Raw genomic sequence first — 23,180 nt, forward strand, 5'->3', positions numbered from 1 at the left:
ACTCGAAATAGCTATTTGCAAATTTATTTAATAAAATTTTTAAAAAACAATAAAATGTCTAATTTCTCTGAAATTAATAAATTTAAAAAAAATATAAAAATGTTGAACAATGTTGAAAGTAGTGTTGAATTTTTGAAATGTTGCGTTAACAACAGTCTGTTACCAAAATTTACGTTAACACGCCATATTAAATCACGGAGTATTTCTGCAGAAATCAAAAACAGGAAAACATTACTCTTGAATGAGTTTAGTTAAAGAAGAACTATTTCAAACTATGGAATCGTTAATAAAATTGTTAAGTGACTCGATTGATGAAAGATCGTTAAATGAAATCAACTTCATCAAAGAACGCCATCGAGACCATTGTTTCCAACGAATTAAGAAAAAACTTAGCAATTTATATCGCGGACCAGTTTTGTTGCCACTGTTAAGTTTTATGTTTTATATTAAAACATTATGATTTATGATATACATTTATTTTCTTTGGACCGAATGTTCTTCGCTTTGTATGTAACTTAACTTTTTCTTTTTCTGTTGATTCGGTTGATAATAAACAAGTCAAGAACGTTGCTTAGTTTATTTCTCTTCTTTTAATGTCTTTCAATATTATATCAATTAATTAAACAATCTACGTAACAAGAATTTTAACAGGTTATGGGCCCAGATAACGTTTTTCTTAATTAATTGATTTGACGAAGAAAATTTAGAATAAAGAAATATCGGAAGATTCCTTTGTGAAGACTGAAGTGAAGAGAAAGCACGTGCTTCTTCATTCTCTGAAAGTCGATATTTTGCTTCTAATTAAAAGGTCAAATTGAAAGACAAGGAAAAAATGGATCTAACAAAAGTGCAAATCAAACACCTAGAAGGCAAAAATAATTGGTTGAACTGAAAATCGAGAGTTTGTATAATACTACGCGGCATTCCTGATGCAATGGATGTAGTAAATGGCAAATTATAAGTTCCAGATGAATCAAACGATGACTCTAATAAAGATGAGATAGCAAAATATCAAATTGCTTTGAACAGATTCAATAGAGCAGATTGTAGTGCTATGATTATTCTGTCAACCAACATGACCGATGAAACGTATGAAAAAGTTCGTTCATTCAGTAATGCCAGTGATGTTTGGTTAGAACTTTACAGATTGTATGATGAAGTTAATGAAGATAAAGCATACAACTTATGCATGAAGTTTTTTAGTTACAAAATGGATGAAAGTGATGATGTTGTCACTCATGTCACAAAACTCAAGAATCTTTGGAAAGATTTAAAGGTTGGGTTAGGAAAAGATGAAAACAGTGACTTGTTGCTGATGTGCCAAATAATTGAAACTTTGCCAGAAAAATATTTTTTATTTGTTGCAAGTTGGAGATTGTTGAATAAGACTGAAAGAACAGTCGAAACACTCACAGATCAACTGTGTAGCTATGAGAGATCTTTGGAAGGCAAAACTGAAGGCAATAAAGTATTATTTGTCAAAGCAACATGTCATCTCAAGACATGAAAGGTCAGAAACAAGATAAATTTGTCAGCAAACCAAAGCGGCTGATATGACATTATTGCAAATTGCCAGGTCACATTGTAAGAAATTGTGAAAAATGGCATTCTGATGGTAGACCAGCAAAACAAAGAAATAACAATTTATGCGATGACAATAAGTCACTAGTTGTTTGGAATCAAGTGTTTTTGCAATTGATGAGCAATGAATGGTTTTTTGACAATGGTGCAACGTGTCATCTAACTTTTCGAACAGACATATTTAAAAGTTTTGAAAAATTTTCTCAACCGAGCAAATTACATTTTGCAAATGGTGATACTGTAGAAGCTTTTGGAAAAGGAATTATTCATCTTCAAGTGAAAGTGAATAATAAATGGCAAACTGTTAAACTCACAGATGTCTGGTATGTGCCAAAAGTAAAAAGAAATGTGTTCTCAGTACTTTCAACTCAAGATAAGAACAGAAATAGCTCTTTTGTTTCAACCTCAAGAAGTTGTCATCTACTTATTGACAATGTGATAAGTGTTGTTGGAATAAGAAACAACAATGGAGGTTTGTTCAAACTTGTTGCAAAAACTGTTAAGACCGTTGAATTCTGAAGTTGAAGTTAACTTTGTCAATGATCAAGTTATACTATGAACGAATGGGACATCAGAATAAGAAACGTGTTAAAATGCATCGATCAAGAAATGCTATTTTTAATGAGAAGGTTGTCAAACCAAATTCAGTGATTTTGCAAGAAGAAAGTTGTTCAGATGATACAGTTTCGATTGATGTTGAAATCAAAGATGAAAATAAAGAAACTTTGATTAAAGAAAATATTTCAACAGATGAAGATATTCACAACCGTATTATTATTATTATTATTATTAGAGAACTTGTAGAGCGCCTTTTATAGTCACCCAAAGGCGCTCCATGATTTGTGCAAATCAATCCAAGAAGATATGAGTTTTCAATTCCTTGCGAAACTGTTGAAGAATCAATCCCGGCCGACGCAGGTGATGGGGCAAATTATTCCAGATCGAAGGACCAGCAACTGCAAAACTTCTATCAGCAACAGCCAACTTTGTTTTTGGCACCATCAATAAATCTTGATCATCTAAACGCAACTTGATTGACGGATGAGATCTAACTCTACGTATTATCATTTCAGACAGGTAACTTGGACTGAGACCATTCAGGCATTTGAACACCATGATGGAAATTTTGTATAAGATTCTTTTCCTAACATTAAGCCAATAAAGATCCAACAGCGTTTGACTAATGTGATCAAACTTCAAACGGCCACTAACAATCCTGGCCGCTCTGTTCTGAATTGACTGTAGAGAAGACAATGTACTGTTTGATACTCCATAGAAAACACTGTTACAGTAGTCCAACTTTGAATGAACAAATGCATGAACCAAACATTTCAATGTGTAATGACACATTGAAATGTTTGGTTCATGCATCTAATGAGTTTTTAACTTGATTAAGCCTTCTAAGCTGAAATGAGCACTCCTTACTAAGCTTTTTGGCATGAAAATTCATTGACATATTTTGATCCAATACGATCCCCAAGTCACCAACGGAGGAACAAAAATTAACATCCGACCCAGATATGTTGATGCACTTAACATCAATTTTCTCCAGCTGTTGCCAGGTACCAATCAAAAGTAGTTGAGTTTTACCTTCATTCATCTTCAATCTGTTATTTATCATCCACCCATTGAGTTTTTCGATGCAACATACAAATCTATCAACTTCATCTTCAAACGTTGTATTACATGCCATCGGAACAATTATTTGCACATCGTCAGCAAACGCATGATACTTGAAATTAAATTCCTCAATAATTGGGAACATATCAGCCGTATAAAGTAAAAACAACAAAGGCCCAAGGACTGAGCCCTGAGGAACTCCAGACGTGACTATCTCAATATCTGACAACCCGTTGTTAAAGAAAACTTGCTGAGTCCTTCCAATCAAGTATGATTCAAACCATGAGGCTACTACATGAGACACCAAAAAAGTATTTCAATTTATCAATCAACAAGGTGTGATCAACGCAATCAAAGGCAGCACTCATGTCCAATAAAGCCAACAATGAAACTTAGTGTTGATCCATAGCTGCAAATAATGTAGACGTAACATCAATTAAAACTGTCTCAGTTGAATGGTTCTGCCTATAGCCCGATTGGTGAACAGGCATCAAATTATGTCTATTCAGATAACTTAAGAATTGCCCCAAAACAATACGTTCAAGAACCTTAGACAAAAACAACAGATTGGATATTGGACGGAAATTAGAAATATCACTTTTATCAAGGGATGACTTTTTTAATATAGGAGTTACAACAGCGTGTTTCAGAGGATTAGGAAAACAACCAGTTCTTAAGCACAAGTTAACAAAAAATGTCAAGAATGGAATAAACAAGTCGATATATGATTTAAAACTTGAGTCGGAATAAAATCATTTGAAAAGGATTTTGTTGGAGAACCTAAAACAATTTTTTTAATTTCGTCACCCGAGCACAAAGAAAACGCAGAGAACAACTCATCAGACCGAAACCTACAATGAGAAAAGACTGGTGCAATCGAGGAAGCTGTTAAGTCCATCACCCTCTTAATCTTATCCTAGAAAAAAGAAGCAAAATCAGATGGCGTAAAATTAATTGATTCACTCAAACTATGGCTATCCGAGAATTTACCAAACAGTTTACTCACCATGTTCCACAATAATTTAGGCCTGGACTTATTCATCTGTATCAAATTTTTCCAATACAAATTTCTTTTGTCCGAGAAAAGAGAACTTTTGTTCATTAGTGCATTTCTCCAAGCAATTTTATTAGCCTCACTCGGGATATGACGATAAACACGTTCAAGTTTACGACACAATCTTTTGCATATTCTGCAACATGACAACATTTATTGATTTATCAAACTCACTTTTAACATTAGCAGTAGATTTATCAAGTAATGAGTCAACATCTGCTTTAATAAGATCCAATTTATCATAATTTTGATCAGCAGAAGTCTTAAACTGTTTCAACTCACTCCTGATTTCATCACTGCTATCCATAATTTGTTTAAACTGCCTATTGCAGTCATCTTGTTTTTCAATCAGTATGCTGAGAGATTTCAAATTGTCCGAATACAACAAGCAATTATCGCAAAAATACTTTACATTTTTACCACTGTTAATAATTCGTAACATTTCATCATCATACTCAAGACATTTAGTATGAACGGAACCATCACAAAAACAACATTTCACCACAGTTTCTTTCGTATTCTTAAATCCACTTTTACACTTGACGCAGTGTCCCTTAGACATAATTAAAAGTAAACTTCAATAACAAAGTCAAGGTGACCTTAAATCAACTTGCAAACGAAACTCAAACTTCTTATTTTTAAACAAAATTAACAAATGAGAAAGTAATCTAATTCTAGAACTTCAATTAAATCAAAACGATACAATTTCAACGAAAAATAACGGATATAAATTACATAAATTAAGAAAAATTCGCACAAATGTCATTTGCATCTGTCCGAGATACTTAATCTATGTCAACCGTAGTTCAGTTTCATCTGATGAAGAAGATCAATCTGACTGTTGTAATCAAAAGTCCAAAGGTATGGTTTTACGTGACAGGAATAATATCAAAAAGCCATCTCGTTATAATCCTTTTGTTATGTCTGCATTATGTGAAGTACTTGAACCAGAGAGCTAGAAAGATGCCATTCAAAGTGATGAAAAAGATGAATGGTTTAAAGCCATGAACAGTGAAATGCAGTCATTAGAGGAAAATCAAACGCGGGATTTGGTAAGTCTTCCAAAAGGTCATAAGGCAATACCATGCTCGTGAAGTGATATGGCTCAAACAATTGTTGAACGACATTGTAGATCTAAAGAAAAAGCCAGAAATTTTTGTCGACAATGAAGCAGCGATTCGTTTAGCACATAATCCAGAACTTCACAGAAAAACAAAGCATATCCAAATTAGACATTTTTGTCAGAGAAAAGGTTGCAAAAAAAGAAGTTTCAGTTGAACGAGTTGCGACAGAACTTCAAGTTGCTGATGCCCTGACAAAACCAATGGTAGGACCAAGAATAAAGAATCTGATGTGTGCGATGGGTCTTCAGAAAATTTAGGTTAAGGTCATCTAATGTTTTAAATAAAATGAGAAGGTGTTAAGTTTTATGTTTTATATTAAAACATTATAATTTATAATATACATTTATTTTTTTGGACCAAATGTTCTTTGCTTTGTATGTAATAAACAAGTCAAGGACGTTGCTTAGTTTATTTCTCTTCTTTTAATGTCTTTCAATATTATATAAATTAATTAAACGATCTACGTTACAAGAAATTTAACAGCCACAACACCAAGATCATTTCCTTAATCTTAGTAGCCATCAGTTGACAATAGATGTAAAAAAATTTTTGAACCTCGGCTTAAATTGTCTATAATGCACTGAAAATGAGTAATTTATAACTCGAAATAGCTATCTGCAAATTTATTTAATAAAATTTTTAAAACAAAAAAATAAAACTAGTTAAATCCATCGATCAATAAATCAAAAATTTGCTAATATCGGTAGCAAGTAATTTAGTCTTGAAAACTGTAAAAAAATGGGGATGAAACTACTTTTTCCGGTAAAGCGTTCCACATTCTGACAACTTTGCTAAAGAAGTTTTTGGTGATGTTATTGTTGGTGGTTGGTTCACGCAGCTTACTGGGATGACCACGAGTTGACAAATATTGTGAGGGGCAAAAATGATCGTTTAAATCTAAGACGACAAGCTTGTTTAATAGTTTGTACACTAGACACAAGTCAATAATTGCTCTGCGATGTTCTAAGGTTTGAATTCCAGCAGCGTTTAGTCGAGACAAATACGGATAAAGGCGAATTGAAGTAATGGCTTTCGTGAATCGTCTTTGAACACATTCCACTTTGAATTCTTGATATTTATAATAAAGACTCCAAACGGATGAACAATATTCTAACAATGGACGAACGTAAGTGCAGAAGGCTTTGATAATTAGCACTTTATGTCTTGGTGTGAAACATTTGCAGATAAGACGAGCACGAGTAAAAGCTCTGTGTGTGATATTGTTGATATGATGATTAAATTTCAATTGATTATCGAAGATAACGCCAAAATCTTTAAAATACTCAACCGGCGTTAAAGCGTGGTGATCGATTGAGTAATGATGTACGGCTGGAACATTTCTAGATGCTGGCAAAAACGAGCACAGAGAACATTTGTTGGAAGAAAGTGGTAGCTGCAACCTGTTACTCTATACAACAATGTTGTCGAGGACCTGTTGTAACTGTACGAAATTTGATGAACTGGTGTATAATTTGATGTCATCAGCAAAAAGTAGCATCGATACAGGGTTTGATGAAATGCAATCCTCGATGTCGTTGATTAAAATTAGAAGTAGAGTTGGTCCCAACACGCTTCCCTGAGGAACAACACTAGACACTGCAATGGAATTTGAAAGCCTATTTTGAATCCGAACGATTTGAGAACGGCCATGTAAAAAATCAGCCATCCACAAGAGCAAGCTACCAGACACTCCATAAGCCTTTAATTTACAAACCAGTTTGGCATGCGAAACGGAATCGAATGCCTTTTGGAAGTCAAGATAGACTGTGTCGCATCTTTCCTTTTGTTGACGAATCGATAACAGATCGCTTAAAAATTTAAGGAGGTTGGTAGAAGTTGATCTCGCAGGCTAAAAACCGTATTGAAAATTGGAGATTGAATTATTATCTAGCAAGTGAGATAATATATTCTTGTTGATGATATTTTCCATAACTCGGCATGATGAACAGGTGAGTGATATTGGTCGGTAGTTGCTTGGGAGATTGGTTGGACCTTTCTTATGAATAGGATTAATAAAAGCTGTTTTCCATTTTGTTGGTAGAGAATTAGTTTTAAATGATATGTCAAATAATCGCATTGTTGGCCCGATGCTCTTCATCTTTCTTCTCTTGTTATACTGTTCACGGAGCCTTTGTCATTTGCTCAATCATTGGCGTTTCGTTGATCTTCAGCATCTGAATTTGACATTGGGCAATATTGGTGCCCAATGTGGACATGGGTGTTGAGCTGATTCATCAAATTGGTCACTGCATCAGACATGCTTCGAACCGCTCGCTTAAAACAATTGCTGAGGGCATCCATTCGAAGTAACGTTGATTCAAAGAGTTTGCTCATTAATCTTTCAGAATCAGTCAATGATATGCGCAAGTTTTCGTTTGACCTTTCGATGACTGTTGTAAGACTAGAGTCGAACTTTTCAAATATTTTTTCAAGGTTGCCGTTGGATAGTGCTATCACCCACACCAGGTTTTCATTTGACTTGTCTAGAATTTTAGTAACAATTAGGGATGCACCGGATTTAAGTTTTCCAAGTCCGGCCGGATTTAAAATTCAAAAACCGGCCGGGCCGGATTTTAGTTACCATTTTACATATGTTAAAAAAAATAATCACATTTACGGTTATCTACATGCTGAACATAAAAAAATAACACCAAGCAAATAGTTAATTAATTCAAATATATGAATAAGTTGTGTGATATGCCAAATTCTGTACACAAAGATCAGCTTATAATTTATGCATACCCGTGTTATAGCATTAAGAAAATTGTCCAGCTCACCTCACAATTAGTGATGTTGTTATTATATGTCATGTATGCACGTGTACAGCTTATAATTTATGCAAAACCCATGTTATAGCACAAAGAAAAAAAAAATTGTCCAGCTCACCTCACAATTAGTGATGTTGTAATTATGTGTCATATTATGTGCCTACCCTAACCTTTAACATCATGTTCTTAAATTATGGTCTATTACCAACATTTACTCGAAGTTCTGCGACCAACCGATGTAATCTAACAATCGAACAAGATCGCGAGCAGCGACTGCTCCATCTCTCTCGAGAATTAGAAGTTAAAAAGAAGGTAGTTCAAGAAAACGAACTACAAACATATTAACGCCAAACATTCAGTAGAATTTATAGAATATTGTAAAAATATATATATATATATAATTTATAAAATATTGTAAATGTATATATATATATGTCTGTATATATATATATGTCTGTATATATACATATGTCTGTATATATATATATATGTCTGTATATATATATATCGTATATATACTATATATACTGTATATACTATATACAAGTATATAGTATATACACGTGCACAAGTTCTTTTACACAAAGATCAACTCATAATTTATTTATGCATAACCCATAAATATAAAACAAAAAATGACAGCCTCACTCCCAATGGTGCTATCGATGAAGAAAAGGAAACCAACGAAGATGGACCAGCCAATAAAGAAACCTGACACCTAATTTCCATCTAAGTTCACTTTGACAAAGTGAATATTTCCATATATAAACTAAATTGCACTGATGATTTACACGGAATCAAAATATGGCCTTATTTGCAGCATGAATTCGGAAAATAAGTTTATTTTGAATTTTAATAAACTAAACGTTCACCAAAAGACTGTAGTGAGAAAAATCGAAGAAACGAACTACAAACATATTAACGCCAAACATTCGGTAGAATTTATAGAATATTGTATATATATATATATATATATATATACATACAATAAATATAATAAATGTGATGTAATATATATAATATATATATATATATGTATGTATGTAATAAATTCCACGGATTTATTATATATATTGATATATATTTTTACCCTTAACTTTATTTTAGTGAGGATGTGTTTAATTTTATGTTTAATTTTGTGTTATTTTATTTTTTGATGGCGCGAATTTTATTTAACTAGCGCTAGATAAATCTTTTGATAATAATAATAATAAATAAATATATATATTTTTTTTTACAATATTCTATAAATTCTACCGAACATTCTGTAGAATTTATAGAATATTGTAAAAATAATGGTCTATTACCAACATATATATATATATATATATATAAATATACTATATATATATATATATATATATATATATATATATATATTATTGGTAAACCATTACCCGCCATAGGTCAGACGTACGTTTCGTCTCTCACGAGACTCGTCAGTAGCCTGTCGAATAAGGCTTAAGATAACACAACTCAATTATTGTAACGAAGAAACTCAAATTGAGGTGTCGCGACCAATAGGTAAGAACAACATCTCGTTGTTACAAGGTTTAAGAACCCATTCAGTCGCAAGAGGTATTATTGGTAAACCATTACCCGCCATAGGCCAGAAGTACGTTTCGTCTCTCACGAGACTCGTCATATATATATGTGTGTGTGTGTGTGTGAGTGTGTGTAATAAATTCCACCGATTTATTAGTGCTGTTTATCAACTTGTATTCGAATTTTTCAATTTGTCTTAGTAAATTTTTATCGACAAGATTAAGTCTGTTTAAAATTGAAGCTTTATTTTTATTAACAAACATTTAGCAACAGGCAAAATTACTGCAAATAGATCTATTTTGACGTTAAACCGTCATCGTCAGTGCATTATTTGTAAATTTATTAATTAGTTTTAATACGGCTTTAGTAATATTAAAAACATATACAGATAAATTCGAAAAAGAAACATGAAATTGTAATGAAAAATTTTAACAACGAAATTTTTAAATTGTTTAAACGATAGTTGTCAAGGCGGCATTGGGTAGATATGTGTGGGAACCCGCTGCAGAGATCAAGGCCAATTCTTGGCTACAATTTGCCGACGATTCGGCTACTATTGCACACAGTACAGAGGGGGCACAAAAATTAATCAATCTCAATCAAGCGTGGTGCATATGGGCAAGAATGGAAATGAGGATAGACAAATGTGTTTTGTTTGGGATGCGTGAACGTGATGGCAGCTACGAGCAATTCCGGCCAAAACTGACTATTGATGACATAGTGATTCTACAAGTGGCCATGGGAAAAGATTTTAAATACTTAGGTAAAGCTTACGATTTTTGATGCACAAATGATGAATTAAAAAACAAACTATCCACAAAACTGTCATCCGTGCTAAAAATAACAATCAATCAATCAATGACCCTCCTTTGTCCATCGAGGGACCGTCGAGGCCGATGGTGTACATATAAGCATGCTTTTTACTTTTACTTTTTCCTTTTTTCTTTCCAAAAACCTTTTCCACCTTTGACTAGTTTTATTGAATTCAGAATACCAACACCAGTCCATTCAGTAATGTCATCTATCCATTTCTTTGCAGGTCTACCAATTTTTTTCTTCCAATCTCTTTTCCTCATTAGTACCATCTTAATCAATCTGTTTTCTCTCATTCTACAAATGTGTCCAAAAAATCCCAATTTTCTTTTTCTGACTTTATCATATACACTTTTCTGTCTTACAAGTTGATTTTTGATGGTTTCATTCTTTATTTTCTGCCTCCAACTGATTTCCAACAAATTTCGGTAACACTTCATCTCAAATGCTTCCAATCTGTCTTTGTCTCTTTTTTTTATTGTCCATGTTTCACATGCATAGAGCAAGCTCGGAAAAACACAAGATTTTATCATTCTCAACTTTGTTTTTATAGATATATTTCCAATTTTCCATATTTCCTTCAATGATGCAAACATTCCATGGGCAATTGCTATCCTTCTGTCAATTTCTTTGGTGCAGTTTTTGTCACAGGTTATAAAACTAATACACAAACCGGTCTATTTGTTCGAGTTTTTCTGATTCTATCTGAAATTCTGCATTGTTTCTGCCTTTTCCAGTAATCATCACCTTTGTTTTGTCTTTGTTGATATGCAACACGTGATCTTTTCCACAAACATGTGTTAGTTCAATTAGTTTCTGTAGACCTTCTTCACTAGAAGCTAGAAGGTCTATATCGTCTGCAAACTTGAGATTCTTAACAGTTCTCTTCCTATGTCAATTCCACCCAATTCCGAATTTTCCATTTTTTCCATTGCTCTTTTTAGCAATGCTATGAATATTATTGGTGATATTGGATCGCCCTGTCTGCTTCCAATGTCTGCCTTTATCCAGTCCCCAAGTTCTGTACCTATTATTACCGACATTTTTGATTCTTTATAAAGTCTTTTTAGTACTTTGACCAGCTTTTCTGATGTCCCCATACTTTCTAATGTTGCCCAAAAATTTTCATACCAGACAGAATCAAACGGTTTCTTAAAATTAACAAAGCAATGGTAAATTGTCTGACCATTACTTTTTGCATCATCCATCAGCAGTCTTAACATCAGAATTTGTTGGATTGTGCTTCTGCCCTTTCTGAAGCCTGCTTGTTCTTTATGCAGATGCTGCACTATGACCTTTTCTAGTCGTTCTTTTATGATGGTCAGCATGATCTTGCATATGTGCAAAATTAGTGCAATTGATTTTTTATTATTACAGTCTTTTTGGTCTCCTTTTTTTGGCAGCACAACCAGAACTGACTTGCATCATTCTTCTGGCCACTTTTCACTTTCCCAAATTTCTTGACAAATTGTGTAAATTTCTTTACACACGACTTGTCCTCCTGCTCTTATCAGTTCTATCGGAATATCATCCTTCCCTGTACTTTTGTTGTTCTTCATTTTACTCATTGCTCTTGTAATTGCTTTTTTCGTTATTTTATTTTCTTCTTCATTGATTATTTTTTTGCTTTTCAAAATTTCAAGCGTTTCTTTTTTGTATGTGTTCTTGTCTGTGAATAAGTCTTTAATACATTCAGTCTATCTATCCTTAATCTTTTTACTTTTGTTTGGATGTTTCCGTTTTTATCTTTAATAATCCTTGACATATTTTTCTGTTTTCCTTTTAACAGTTTGACCAGCTGGTACGCCTCTCTTGTCTTGTTTGGCCTAATCATCGTCTCTACCTTTTTACATTTACCATTAATCTATCTCCTTTTATCTGCTCTAGCACTCTTTTTTATTTTTTGGCAGACTTCTTTGTATTTCATTATTTTCTTCACTCTGTCTTTTTGTCATTATCAAACTTCTTCTTTCTTCTACAAGGTTCTATGTTTCATCGCTTATTTACGGTTTTATTTTGTTCGTTTTGATTTAACAATTTTCACCTGCTGCTTTGAAAATTTTTTCTAAGTTGCTAACTTTTGTTTTCATATCGTAATTGGCTGCTGAGTCAAATTCATGTTCGATTTTAATTATTATATCCTCCATCTTCTGCTTTATTATTTCTGTGTTGTATCTCACTTTCCTAATGCTTTCTCCTATTTTAAGCTTTTGTTTCATCTTCATGGTGACGTTGCATAAAAAAAGGTAATGATCTGATCCAATTTCTGCACTTGGGAAAGCTCTACATTGGGTGACAAATTTCATCCATTTCTGTTCGATCAGTATTAAATCTATCATGTTCATTGTTTTTCCACCTGGTAACTCCCAAGTACATTTGTTGTTGTTTTGCCTCTTTGTGTTTGTGACATACAATTGTCGGTCCTTCACAAACTCTAGTTACCTTTCTCCTCTATCATTTCTATCTCCTACACCGTATTTTCCCATAACTTCTTCAAATCCAATGTTGTCACTTCCAATTTTAGCATTCTTGTCTCCAACAATGATCTTAACATCTTTCTTTAGTAATGTTTTCAATGTTTGTTCCAGTTGTTTGTAGAACGTTTCAGCTTCATCATCCGAATGATTTGTTGTTGGAGCATAAGCAATTATCACAATGGCTAAAAATAGCAACAGAGCTAAATTTCAAGCCACAACAAAAAATCCTAATTTTAAAAGTTTTCATTCCATGCCAACTAAATTTCGACCTTCGTTCGAGCGACATATCTCTTACATGGATTGAAAACAATCTAGACAATCTAATAATTAAAACGGTCTGAAATTGGCTCTCAATTCCTATTTGTAGTTGCGTGGCGGAACTCTTATCACTGCTTACAAAACATGGGAGGCACAACATAAAGTCTTTGAAAGATTTCACCAAAATAATGAGATTAAAGCTAAGCAGCTACTTAAAAACAAGCCAAAACAAAGAAATAAGATGTCTTTGGCAGGAGTCTTCCTTCAATTATAGTAAAATCGATAATGCTCTAAATAATACAGACTCCCTGTAATCAGCACTGTCAACCACATTGAACAAACGTATGGAGACTCAATATAGCCATGTTGAGGCTCTTCAAAGTCAAGGAGTGTTATTAAAATCTATCAAAAAACACATCACAACCAAACAAATTTGCCGTTGGTCAAAATCACTGGCTAACCTCTCAACTCTATTCAAATTTATTAGAAAATATCTCATACAGCAGCTGCCAACTAACGCTAATCTTTTTAGATGGGGTATTATGAATAACCAACTTTGCCCTCTCTGCAAAGCCAGTCAGACAAATAAACATGTTTTATTCAAATGTGGATCAATTTCAGCACTGGCTCGCTACACTAAAAGACACAACAAGATTCTATCGCTAGTTGTCAACGCTTTAAAACTACAAAAACAACCGGAGTGTGTCATCTACGCTGATAAAGACATTGAAGAAATACTACCCGATATCAGCCCTGTTCGAATCAATACTCCCCGACGTTGCCATCCTCCGTGGGAGGACCATTGAAGTTCTAAAACTCACTGTATGCCACGAGACAAACTTGGCTAAGTCAAAAGAGTATAAAATCAACAAATACAAAGACAAGCTCAAGGCCAACCTCAAAGACAATTTTAAACATTATAAAATAATTCTTAAAACATTTGAAATATCTCCAATAGGACTTTTTAATAAATTTAACTTACAATTAATTAACATAATATGGTCAAATTCGTTTGTAAATAAGTTGATTTTAACAGCAATAACTCAGTCTAACAATATCTACTGTGAACGTAATAATCGATTACATTCTTTGATACCTTTAAACTTTTAAACTTAAAGGCAATGAGTAAAAAGTTTTATTATCAATAACTCCATTTTATTATCGTATAAATTTTATTGATTATATTTTACTTACTGCATTATTAAGTCAAACTAAATTTAATAACCATTAACTTTTAACGAGGTGTGCTTCAAGGCAATCCCGTCTCTCCATTGCTTTTTAACCTATGCTTCAACCCCCTAATGAAAAAACTCAAAAAAACCGAATTTCAACAGTGTGGTTACATATGGGGCCCAACAGCAAGTCTTAGAACAAGAGCATAGTTACAGTTTGCGGACGACACGGCAATCATTGCCAACAACACTGAAAGTGCACAGAAGCTTATTGATGTAAACCGGGCTTGGTGCAATGCAACCGACATGAAACTAAGAATTGACAAATGCTAAATATTCGGCATGAGGAAAAAAAACGGTTTTTACGAGCAATTTTTTCCGATACTGACCATCGATGAAAAACCAATTTCTCAGGTTGACATAGGTGGACACTTTATTTATCTGGGCAGGGTCTACAATTTTGAAGGCAACAACAGCAAGACTAAAGAACAACTGGTTGGAAAGTTGAAAAAATTTGTTGTCAGTGATAAACAATCTCGACCCTACGGCAAACTGGAAAATACAAATTCTACGTAGATATGTACCATCGCGATTGGCATTTGAGTTGCGGACATACAACATTTCCTTGACCTGGATAAGCAAGCGCCTTGACTTTTTTATTGTTGAGTCGGTGAGATCATGGCTATCGCTACCAATCAGCAGTTGTGTTGCGGAATGCATGTCCCTCCCCTAAAAAATGGGAGGCTTGAACATTAGGTCTCTCAAACACTATGCCGAATCTTTGCGGATCAAATTACGCAATTATTTAAAAGCACATAGCAATGATGAACTAAAGTGTTTGTGGTTCAACAACTATATTGCGATTGACAACCAACTCCCTGATTCGAGCGATATCAAACCTACGCTCAATATGACAATGCTTCGACAACAAAGTGCATAATTTGCACGACTGACCTCACTCCGTTGTCAAGGTACAATAGTCAAAGCAATCAGCAATTAAATTCCTGCGGCTCGAATTGCTCACTGGTTACGTTATATTATGAGCCTTCCAGAGGTTCTGTTCAGATTTGTCCGGAAAGGTTTAATTCAACAGCTGCCGACAAATGCCAATCTGTCCAGATGGGGAAAATCTTCCACTGCCCAGTGCTCGTTATGCGAAAATATGCAAACCAATAAACATGTATTATCCAACTGCAGCTCAGCATTGGCATTGGGTAGATACACTACAAGACACAAAATTTTAGCAATAATCCTCGACAAGTTAAAATCATATGCCACCCAGACGCTTCCATTTTTGCTGATCTTGAGACAGGCGATTTTCAACCACCATCACGCTTATTCAAAACATTGCGACCAGATATCGCATTGCTACGCGGCGAAACGTTGGAAATCCTGGAGTTGACAGTCTGCCATGAAACTAACTTCTTCAACTCTAAAAACAACAAACAATCAAAATACTTGAAATGAAAAGTAACTTAAACGACCACTTGAAACATTTGAAATAACAATAAATACATTTGAAATATCTACTTTAGGTCTCTTTAAAACATTTAATCTTTCATTAATAAATATTATTTGGACTGATTAATTTTGCAATAACCTTATAAACTCTGCCATATCATCGTCACACGCTATTTATTGCGACAGAAATGTGAAATTAATCAATTTTAAAACTAATTAACTCTGGTCGTACTTTTTCGATTCGAAATGATGAGCTTCTCAGATTAATACTCTATTTATTGCATTTGACATTTTATTTTATTTCATTGGTTTATTTTTTTGTACTGTCATTTTTATTGTTTTTTATTGCTGAATAAAAGATCATTCCCATTATTGCTGTTGGTTTTTAAACAAGAGAGTCGCTTTAATGTAGCTCACTGTTTATTTTAGCAATATAGGTTTTATTGAAGTTTTATATATTTAAATTTTATATCAAATTGTGGAATAATCTATAAGGCAAATGACTGTGGTTTTAAAATTAGGTTTTATTAAATATTTTAAATTTAATGGTTTTATTGGTTTAATTTCGATTTTAATCTCTTCTAATACAGTTAACGCAACAATTTAAGTGTCTATTTAAGTGCCAGGAGGTGTACAGCTGTTCGTTTTAACTCAAAAAAAAATATTTTACCAAACAATAACGTTAGCATTTCTCCGAATTTATTAACAAATAATAATAATATTTTACCTGATAATCCAAATAATTTAACTTGTTGTTGCGGCAAGCCAAAAAGACTGTCAATGCATCAAAGAGCCTGTAAATTTTACAAATCTCTCAAATACACAAAGTCAGAAGTGGAACCAAACGACAGCGAGGACAACAATCCAACAACATTCTAAAACACGTCGACTCCAACAACTACTCCAAAATCATTACCTGGAATAAAACTGCCCAAATCGTCATCATATTGGGCTGAAACCAAGGCATTTTCCATATAGAACTAGAGCGTCTCGATGACTGTGCGGATGTCGACAGCTTCGCCATCGGTTTTCAAAATACAATCTACTCATATTTTGCGTCCAACTATGGTACATTTGCAAAAGATTCAAAACCTGGTGAACACAGAAATTACGATATTCGACGCTTAAAAACAAAATTTAAAAACTTAAAGACATTGACTCATAGCCAACTCATAAATGACGTCGTGGTGCCCAGCATACAAATAAGGGCAACATTAAACAAAAATAGACTAAATAAAAAGAACAACAACATTTCAACAATATTTTTAACAACTCGAACTCTCAATCGCCACTCTTCAATATCGAAACCGCCACCAATTTTTTAAAAAATCTACTCAACGCAGGTGACTGCATCCCTTTTCGTCTTTCAGATTGGATTCCTCCTCTTCCCGCTCTTTCATTTTAAAGAAATTTAAATCCGTCAACTCACACCGAGATCATAGTAATTGTCAGGAAAAGCAAAACAAAAGCATTTCCTTGTCCACTAGACCAAATTTCAATCATAACTCTCAAAAGATGCCCAATATTAAGAAGATATCTTCACAAATTGTTTGTAATGTGTTGGCGCTCTGCAACAATTCCACGATGTTGGCGCGAAGGATTGACGGTCTTGATCTTGATCCCATCCAATTTCCGTCCGAGTACTCTACAAAATACAAAGAGTATAAACAATTTGGCTTTCTCTGGGGCCCAACTTCTTCGGCAATCATAGCACACAGCACTGGTGGAGCACAAAAACTGATCGATTTAAATCAAGTTTGGAGTAGCTGGTCAGAAATAAAAATGAGAGTTGATGAATGCTGCTCTTTTGGAATGAAGTAGAAAGATCCGTTTTTGCCCCGACTAAGGCCAATCTTTTACATACGTAAGCAAGTTATACGATTATGAATGCAAAGACTCCAAAGCAAAAGGCGAGTTAAAGTCAAAAGTCATTCAGCTGTTGGAAGGGATTAGCGGCTGTGTAGCAGAACTTTGCTGCCAGCAAATATTAGAGGTCTGACGCTATGCATAGGACGCTCATAAATGACATTATTATTATTATTATTATTATTATTATTATTATTATTATTATTATTATTATTATGCGAACGTGAAACACGAGAGTTGGCCGATTTCGTACAACTTACAGTTTTATGCATAATTACGTTTTTATTAGTTGATTAATTGGTTTTAAAATTGTTGTACTGTGTTGATAAAAACTGTGTGGAATATGGCGGTGGTTTTAAAATTTAATTTTAATAAAGTCTACTATTTTATTTTAATTATTTTAATAAATTTAATTTACGAAATTAATGCAAGTAAATGCCCGTATTGCGATAAGGATTTTATTCAAGTAAAAAGACACACCTGGCGTTGTGCAAAAAATACCAACTCTAACAACAACATTGTAAGTTCTGCTGAAAAATCCAACGTTGAAGTTTCTCCTAATATTTATAATGCACATTCTATAGATAACAGTTCAATTAATTTGGAAAAAATATTATTTGCTGCTGCAGTAAAAGCCGTAAAGGTAGAAAAGGCCTTATTATGCACCAGCGCTCATGTAAAATGCATAATCAACTTAAATTAGCAGACAACCCTGCAAGCGACGCAGATGCAACCTCACCAACCTCGGAGCAGCAACCATCAGAACCATCAAATAATTCGACATCTACTTCGTCACCCTCATCAACAGAATCAATAGAATCAACTCTACCAGGCGTCAAACTACCAAAAACTTCGACACAATGGTCAGAAGCAAACGCCTACTTCTAACTGCAACAACATACACTGCCAAGCTACCACGATATTGACGCATTTGCACATACATTTCAAAAAATGATTTACGACAACTTTGCCTTAAATTATGGCACCATCAAACCTCAAACGATCAACAACAACGACAAAAGTTCCAACAAATCTATTAAAGAATTAAAAAATAAATTGAAGCAACTAAAATTATTGGGCCGCAACAACCAGGGCTTTGACAATCTTATCAGATCAACAAGTAAAGAACTGCGAGCCAAACTGTTATCAACAAAAATATCAAAATCTGGTAAATTATGTGGTAACATCACGTCTCAACTAAAACGACGATTCTGGTGGACATGCAAAAGAATATTTGCCCAGACAGAAAATTTGAAACCGTTGTTCAACGTCAGTGATTGCACACATTATTTCAAACAAATACTATCAGATGATAACCAGAAAAAATGCCAACTACCAAACTGGACTCAACAGCTACAAAAACCATCAACACCCTGCAACACAAGCCCTCCATCATACCACGAAATATCTACAATAGTTCGCAAGTACAAAGCTAGATCATCACCTTGCCCACTCGATCAAATCTCGATAATTTCATTTAAAAAATGCCCTATATTACGCACTATTCTACACAAACTATTAATACAATGCTGGTTGTCAGGCAAAATCCCAATTTGTTAGAAAAAGGGCTTCACGAGCCTCATCCACAAAAAGGGAGACGCTCACAATCCTTCCAGCTTCAGACCAATAACCTTGCAACCAACACTCTACAAAATATTTTCATCTTTTATAAATAATAGAATTTACAAATTTTTAGAAATCAACAATTTCATAAATAAAAACATTCAAAAGGGCTTCTACCCGAAAATAGATGGTGTTACGGAACATAATCAGCTTTTAACTCACCTACTCTACGATGCGAAGAAACATCAAAGAACCATTATCGTTGCACTTCTCGATCTTCGCAACGCATTCGGTGAAATCAGCCATAAACTCATATCATCAACTCTGGATTTTCATCACATCCTCTCTCAAATTATCAAACTAATTGAACATATATATACCGACTACTCAATCACAGTTTCCGGATGCGACCAACTAACCCCGCCCATTCCAATCAAGCGTGGTGTATTGCAAGGTGATTCCGTGTCTCCACTGCTTTTCAACCTCTGCTTCAACCTCCTGATGAAAGTCATAGAACAAACAGAGTACCAACAATGTGGGTACATATGGGGTCCGTCAGCCAGCTTAAAGACAAGAGCGTGGCTTCAGTTCGCAGACGACACGGCCATTATCTCCAACAGCACCGAAAGTGCTCAAAAACTCATAGATGTAAATCACGCTTGGTGCAAAGCAACTGGAATGAGTTTGAGAACTGACAAGTGTTTCTCGTTCGGTATGCGAAAACGCAGCGAGGTTTACGAACAATTCCTTCCGGCGCTATCGATCGACATCAAACAAATCCCCCATGTTGACATCGGAGGTTATTTCAAATATCTGGGGAAAAAATATGATTTCGAAGGCAACAACACGAACGCCAAAAACCAGATGATCATCAAACTCAAAACATTGCTATCAACCGTCAGTGAACTGGATACTGTTGTATCCTGTTATATCCAGTTCACAACAGTTCAGTGGAAGCTTGAAATCCTTAGAAAATATCTTCCATCTCAATTTGCGTTTGAATTTCGCATGTAAGACATTTCACTGACTTGGATTAGTATGCATCTGGACACCCTAATCACCGAAACAGTAAGATCATGGCAGTCATTGCCCATTAGTAGCTGTCTGTCGGAGACATTGTTGCTCCCATATAAACTAGGCGGCCTAAACGTTAGATCTCTCAAAAATTTTGCCGAATCTTTGAGATTAAAACTCCGTAGCTACCTGAAATTAAACGGCAACGAAGAACTTAAATGTTTATGGAGCGAGTCCTATAGCAATTATATAAAAATCGACAATTTGCTTCCTGACTCAAAGGACATAAAATCGGCACTCAGCATGTTAACGATCAAACAACAAAATGCAGAACTCGAACATCTATCGCTACTCCGTTGCCAAGGGACAATTTTAAAAGTGATCAAAGACCAGATTCCCGCAGCTAGAATTGCTCACTGGTCGAAATTCACTGCAAACCTCCCAGAAGTACTGTTCAAATTTGTTAGGAGAAAAATCATCCAACAACTCCCCACAAATGCAAATTTGTTCAGATGGGGCAAATCATCAACGGCTGACTGTCCATTGTGTAAAGCGCGGCAAACAAACAAACATGTTCTGTCTAATTGCAATTCGGTGGCAGCACTAAAAAGATTCACAATGCGTCACAACAAAATTTTAAACATAATTATAGAAAGGTTGAAAGCATGCGCGGGTCCAGAGGTTTCGATATATGCAGATGTGGACTATGATGGGATCCCTCCAGTGTCTTGTCTCTTCAAATCCCTACGTCCTGACATCGCAATACTTCGTGACGACACAATAGAAATATTAGAGCTGACGGTCTACCATGAATCCAACCTACTCAACTCAAAAAAATATAAAACCATCAAATACTCAAATACGTTTATTTCAAATGATGAGCATCGTAGAATACTATTGTATTTTATTTAATTTAAATCAATTTATCTATTTTATTTTATTTTATTAGATTTTAATTAGACTTTTATCTCATTTTACTTTATTTCATATTTTTCTAGAAATAAAAGAAAGTTCACATTACATTATGTCAAAAAAAGATGCCACAGAAAGAGCAAGTTTAAAGCTGCGCAACTATTTCAAAACTAGTCAGAACAAAGAGATTCAATGTTTATACAAAAAATCGACAATCGATTATATCAAGATCGACAACACTCTCTCAAAATCAGGTTCCCTAAAATTATCGCTCAAACAATTAGAAAATTCAACCATGTCATTTTGCTAGAAAGTCAGGGCACAATTATTTCCAAAATAAAAATCGTCATCAAAGCTAACAACATCTTTCGTTGTTCATAAACTACGGAAAATTTTTGTTGGAGCTCTCTTCAAATTTGTCTAGAAATATTTAGTGTAGCAACTGCCGACAAACGCTAATTTGATTAGATGGGACAAAACACTAAGCCCTCTATGTCCTCTCTGTGGCTCTCGGCAGACAAATAAGCATGTGGTTTCTAACTGTAGTTTCACCTCCGCTCTAGCAAGATACACCGAAAGACAACAACAAAATTTTAGCCGCGATCACCAACCGGTTGAAAGTATGTGCGCCTGCCAATTGTCGGTAATTTGCAGATTTGAAATCTGACGGTTTTCAGCCTATATCGGATCTGTTCAACACCCTACGTCCCGACATAGCCATACTGCAAGGCGACACAGTTGAGGTTTTGGAGTTAACGGTGTGTCATGAAAGCAACCTAGAATCATCCAGACAATATAAGATAAATAAATATTTCGATAATTTGCATAGCTATTTAAATGACAATTACAAACACTGCTCAATAATTATAGATACTTTTGAAATATCTCCAGTTGGTTTCTATAATACTTTAATCTTTCAGTGTTTAAAATTATGTGGCCGGTTTTTTTTAATGAGCTGATAGAGACTGTTATAAGGTTATCATATGGCATTTATTGCGACAGAAACAATTTATGATATAAATTTGAATATATTTCACAGCTCTGTACTTTTATTTTGAATTGAGCATAGTGGTTTTACATTGACATTGACAGAAATCAAACGTGTCACAAATCTTTTTTATAAATAATAATTACAGCGTAGATCTTATTAAAAATGTCATCAATAAAAAGTTACAACGTATGAACAAAAACAACAACAACAACAATAATAATAATATTGTCACCATTATCAACAATAACCATAAAGGTAATTAGCAATAACAAAAATAATAATAACAACAACAACGATAATAATATTAATAACGATAACAATAACTGGAACGGTAATTACATTAATAACAATAACAACAACGGCAATTATATTAACAATAATAACAACAATAACAACAACGATAATAATATTAACAACAACAATAACAACAATTGCAATGACACTAACAACAACAACAATAATAACAACAATGATAATAATAACAACAACAATAACAACAACGATAATGCCATTGACACAAACAACATCATCAACAACAACAATAATAATAATAACACCATTATACTATTTTATCGAAATTTCATGTCTTCTTCCTACAAAACTGATAAAAAGATCGTGAAGAAGATAATTCATAATAATATTAAACCAACTAACCCGAACGATAAAATAAAATTAAGAATCTTTTACAAAACTACAAAACATCTAATTTTTTAATTTTGAATAATTGCCTACCTCACAACACTTCCCTTTTGAAACATAGTCATATATAAATTTTCTTGTCCTCTTGACAGTTGTGCGCATCTTCATACTTCCTATATAGGGATGACTACTACAACACTATCGCGTAGATTCACTATGTCCAAAAGAGACGATGCAATAAAAATCCATCTTGAAACTTTCCACAACACCCCAATAACCAGGAACCTTCTAGATAAAAACACAAAAATTTTATACAACACTC

At 34.0% G+C, this 23,180-nt stretch overlaps 2 protein-coding genes across 2 annotated transcripts; one reads left to right on the plus strand and one right to left on the minus strand.

The window, feature by feature from the left end:
* Positions 1-9,645: 9,645 nt before the first annotated feature.
* Positions 9,646-16,897, minus strand: HELRODRAFT_182635 (hypothetical protein; the record flags this gene model as incomplete). Its single annotated transcript, XM_009032879.1, has 3 exons — positions 9,646-9,784; positions 12,948-13,063; positions 16,790-16,897. The coding sequence occupies 3 exons, from the start codon at positions 16,895-16,897 to the stop codon at positions 9,646-9,648; spliced, it is 363 nt and encodes a 120-aa protein (XP_009031127.1).
* A 1,523-nt stretch (positions 16,898-18,420) lies between these two features.
* Positions 18,421-19,156, plus strand: HELRODRAFT_182636 (hypothetical protein; the record flags this gene model as incomplete). Its single annotated transcript, XM_009032880.1, has 3 exons — positions 18,421-18,602; positions 18,832-18,907; positions 19,049-19,156. 3 exons carry the CDS (start codon positions 18,421-18,423, stop codon positions 19,154-19,156), a joined length of 366 nt encoding a protein of 121 aa, XP_009031128.1.
* Positions 19,157-23,180: the final 4,024 nt, after the last annotated feature.

The sequence above is a fragment of the Helobdella robusta genome (genome assembly GCF_000326865.2).
Source record: "Helobdella robusta unplaced genomic scaffold HELROscaffold_89, whole genome shotgun sequence".
Taxonomy (NCBI): Eukaryota; Metazoa; Annelida; class Clitellata; order Rhynchobdellida; family Glossiphoniidae; genus Helobdella; species Helobdella robusta.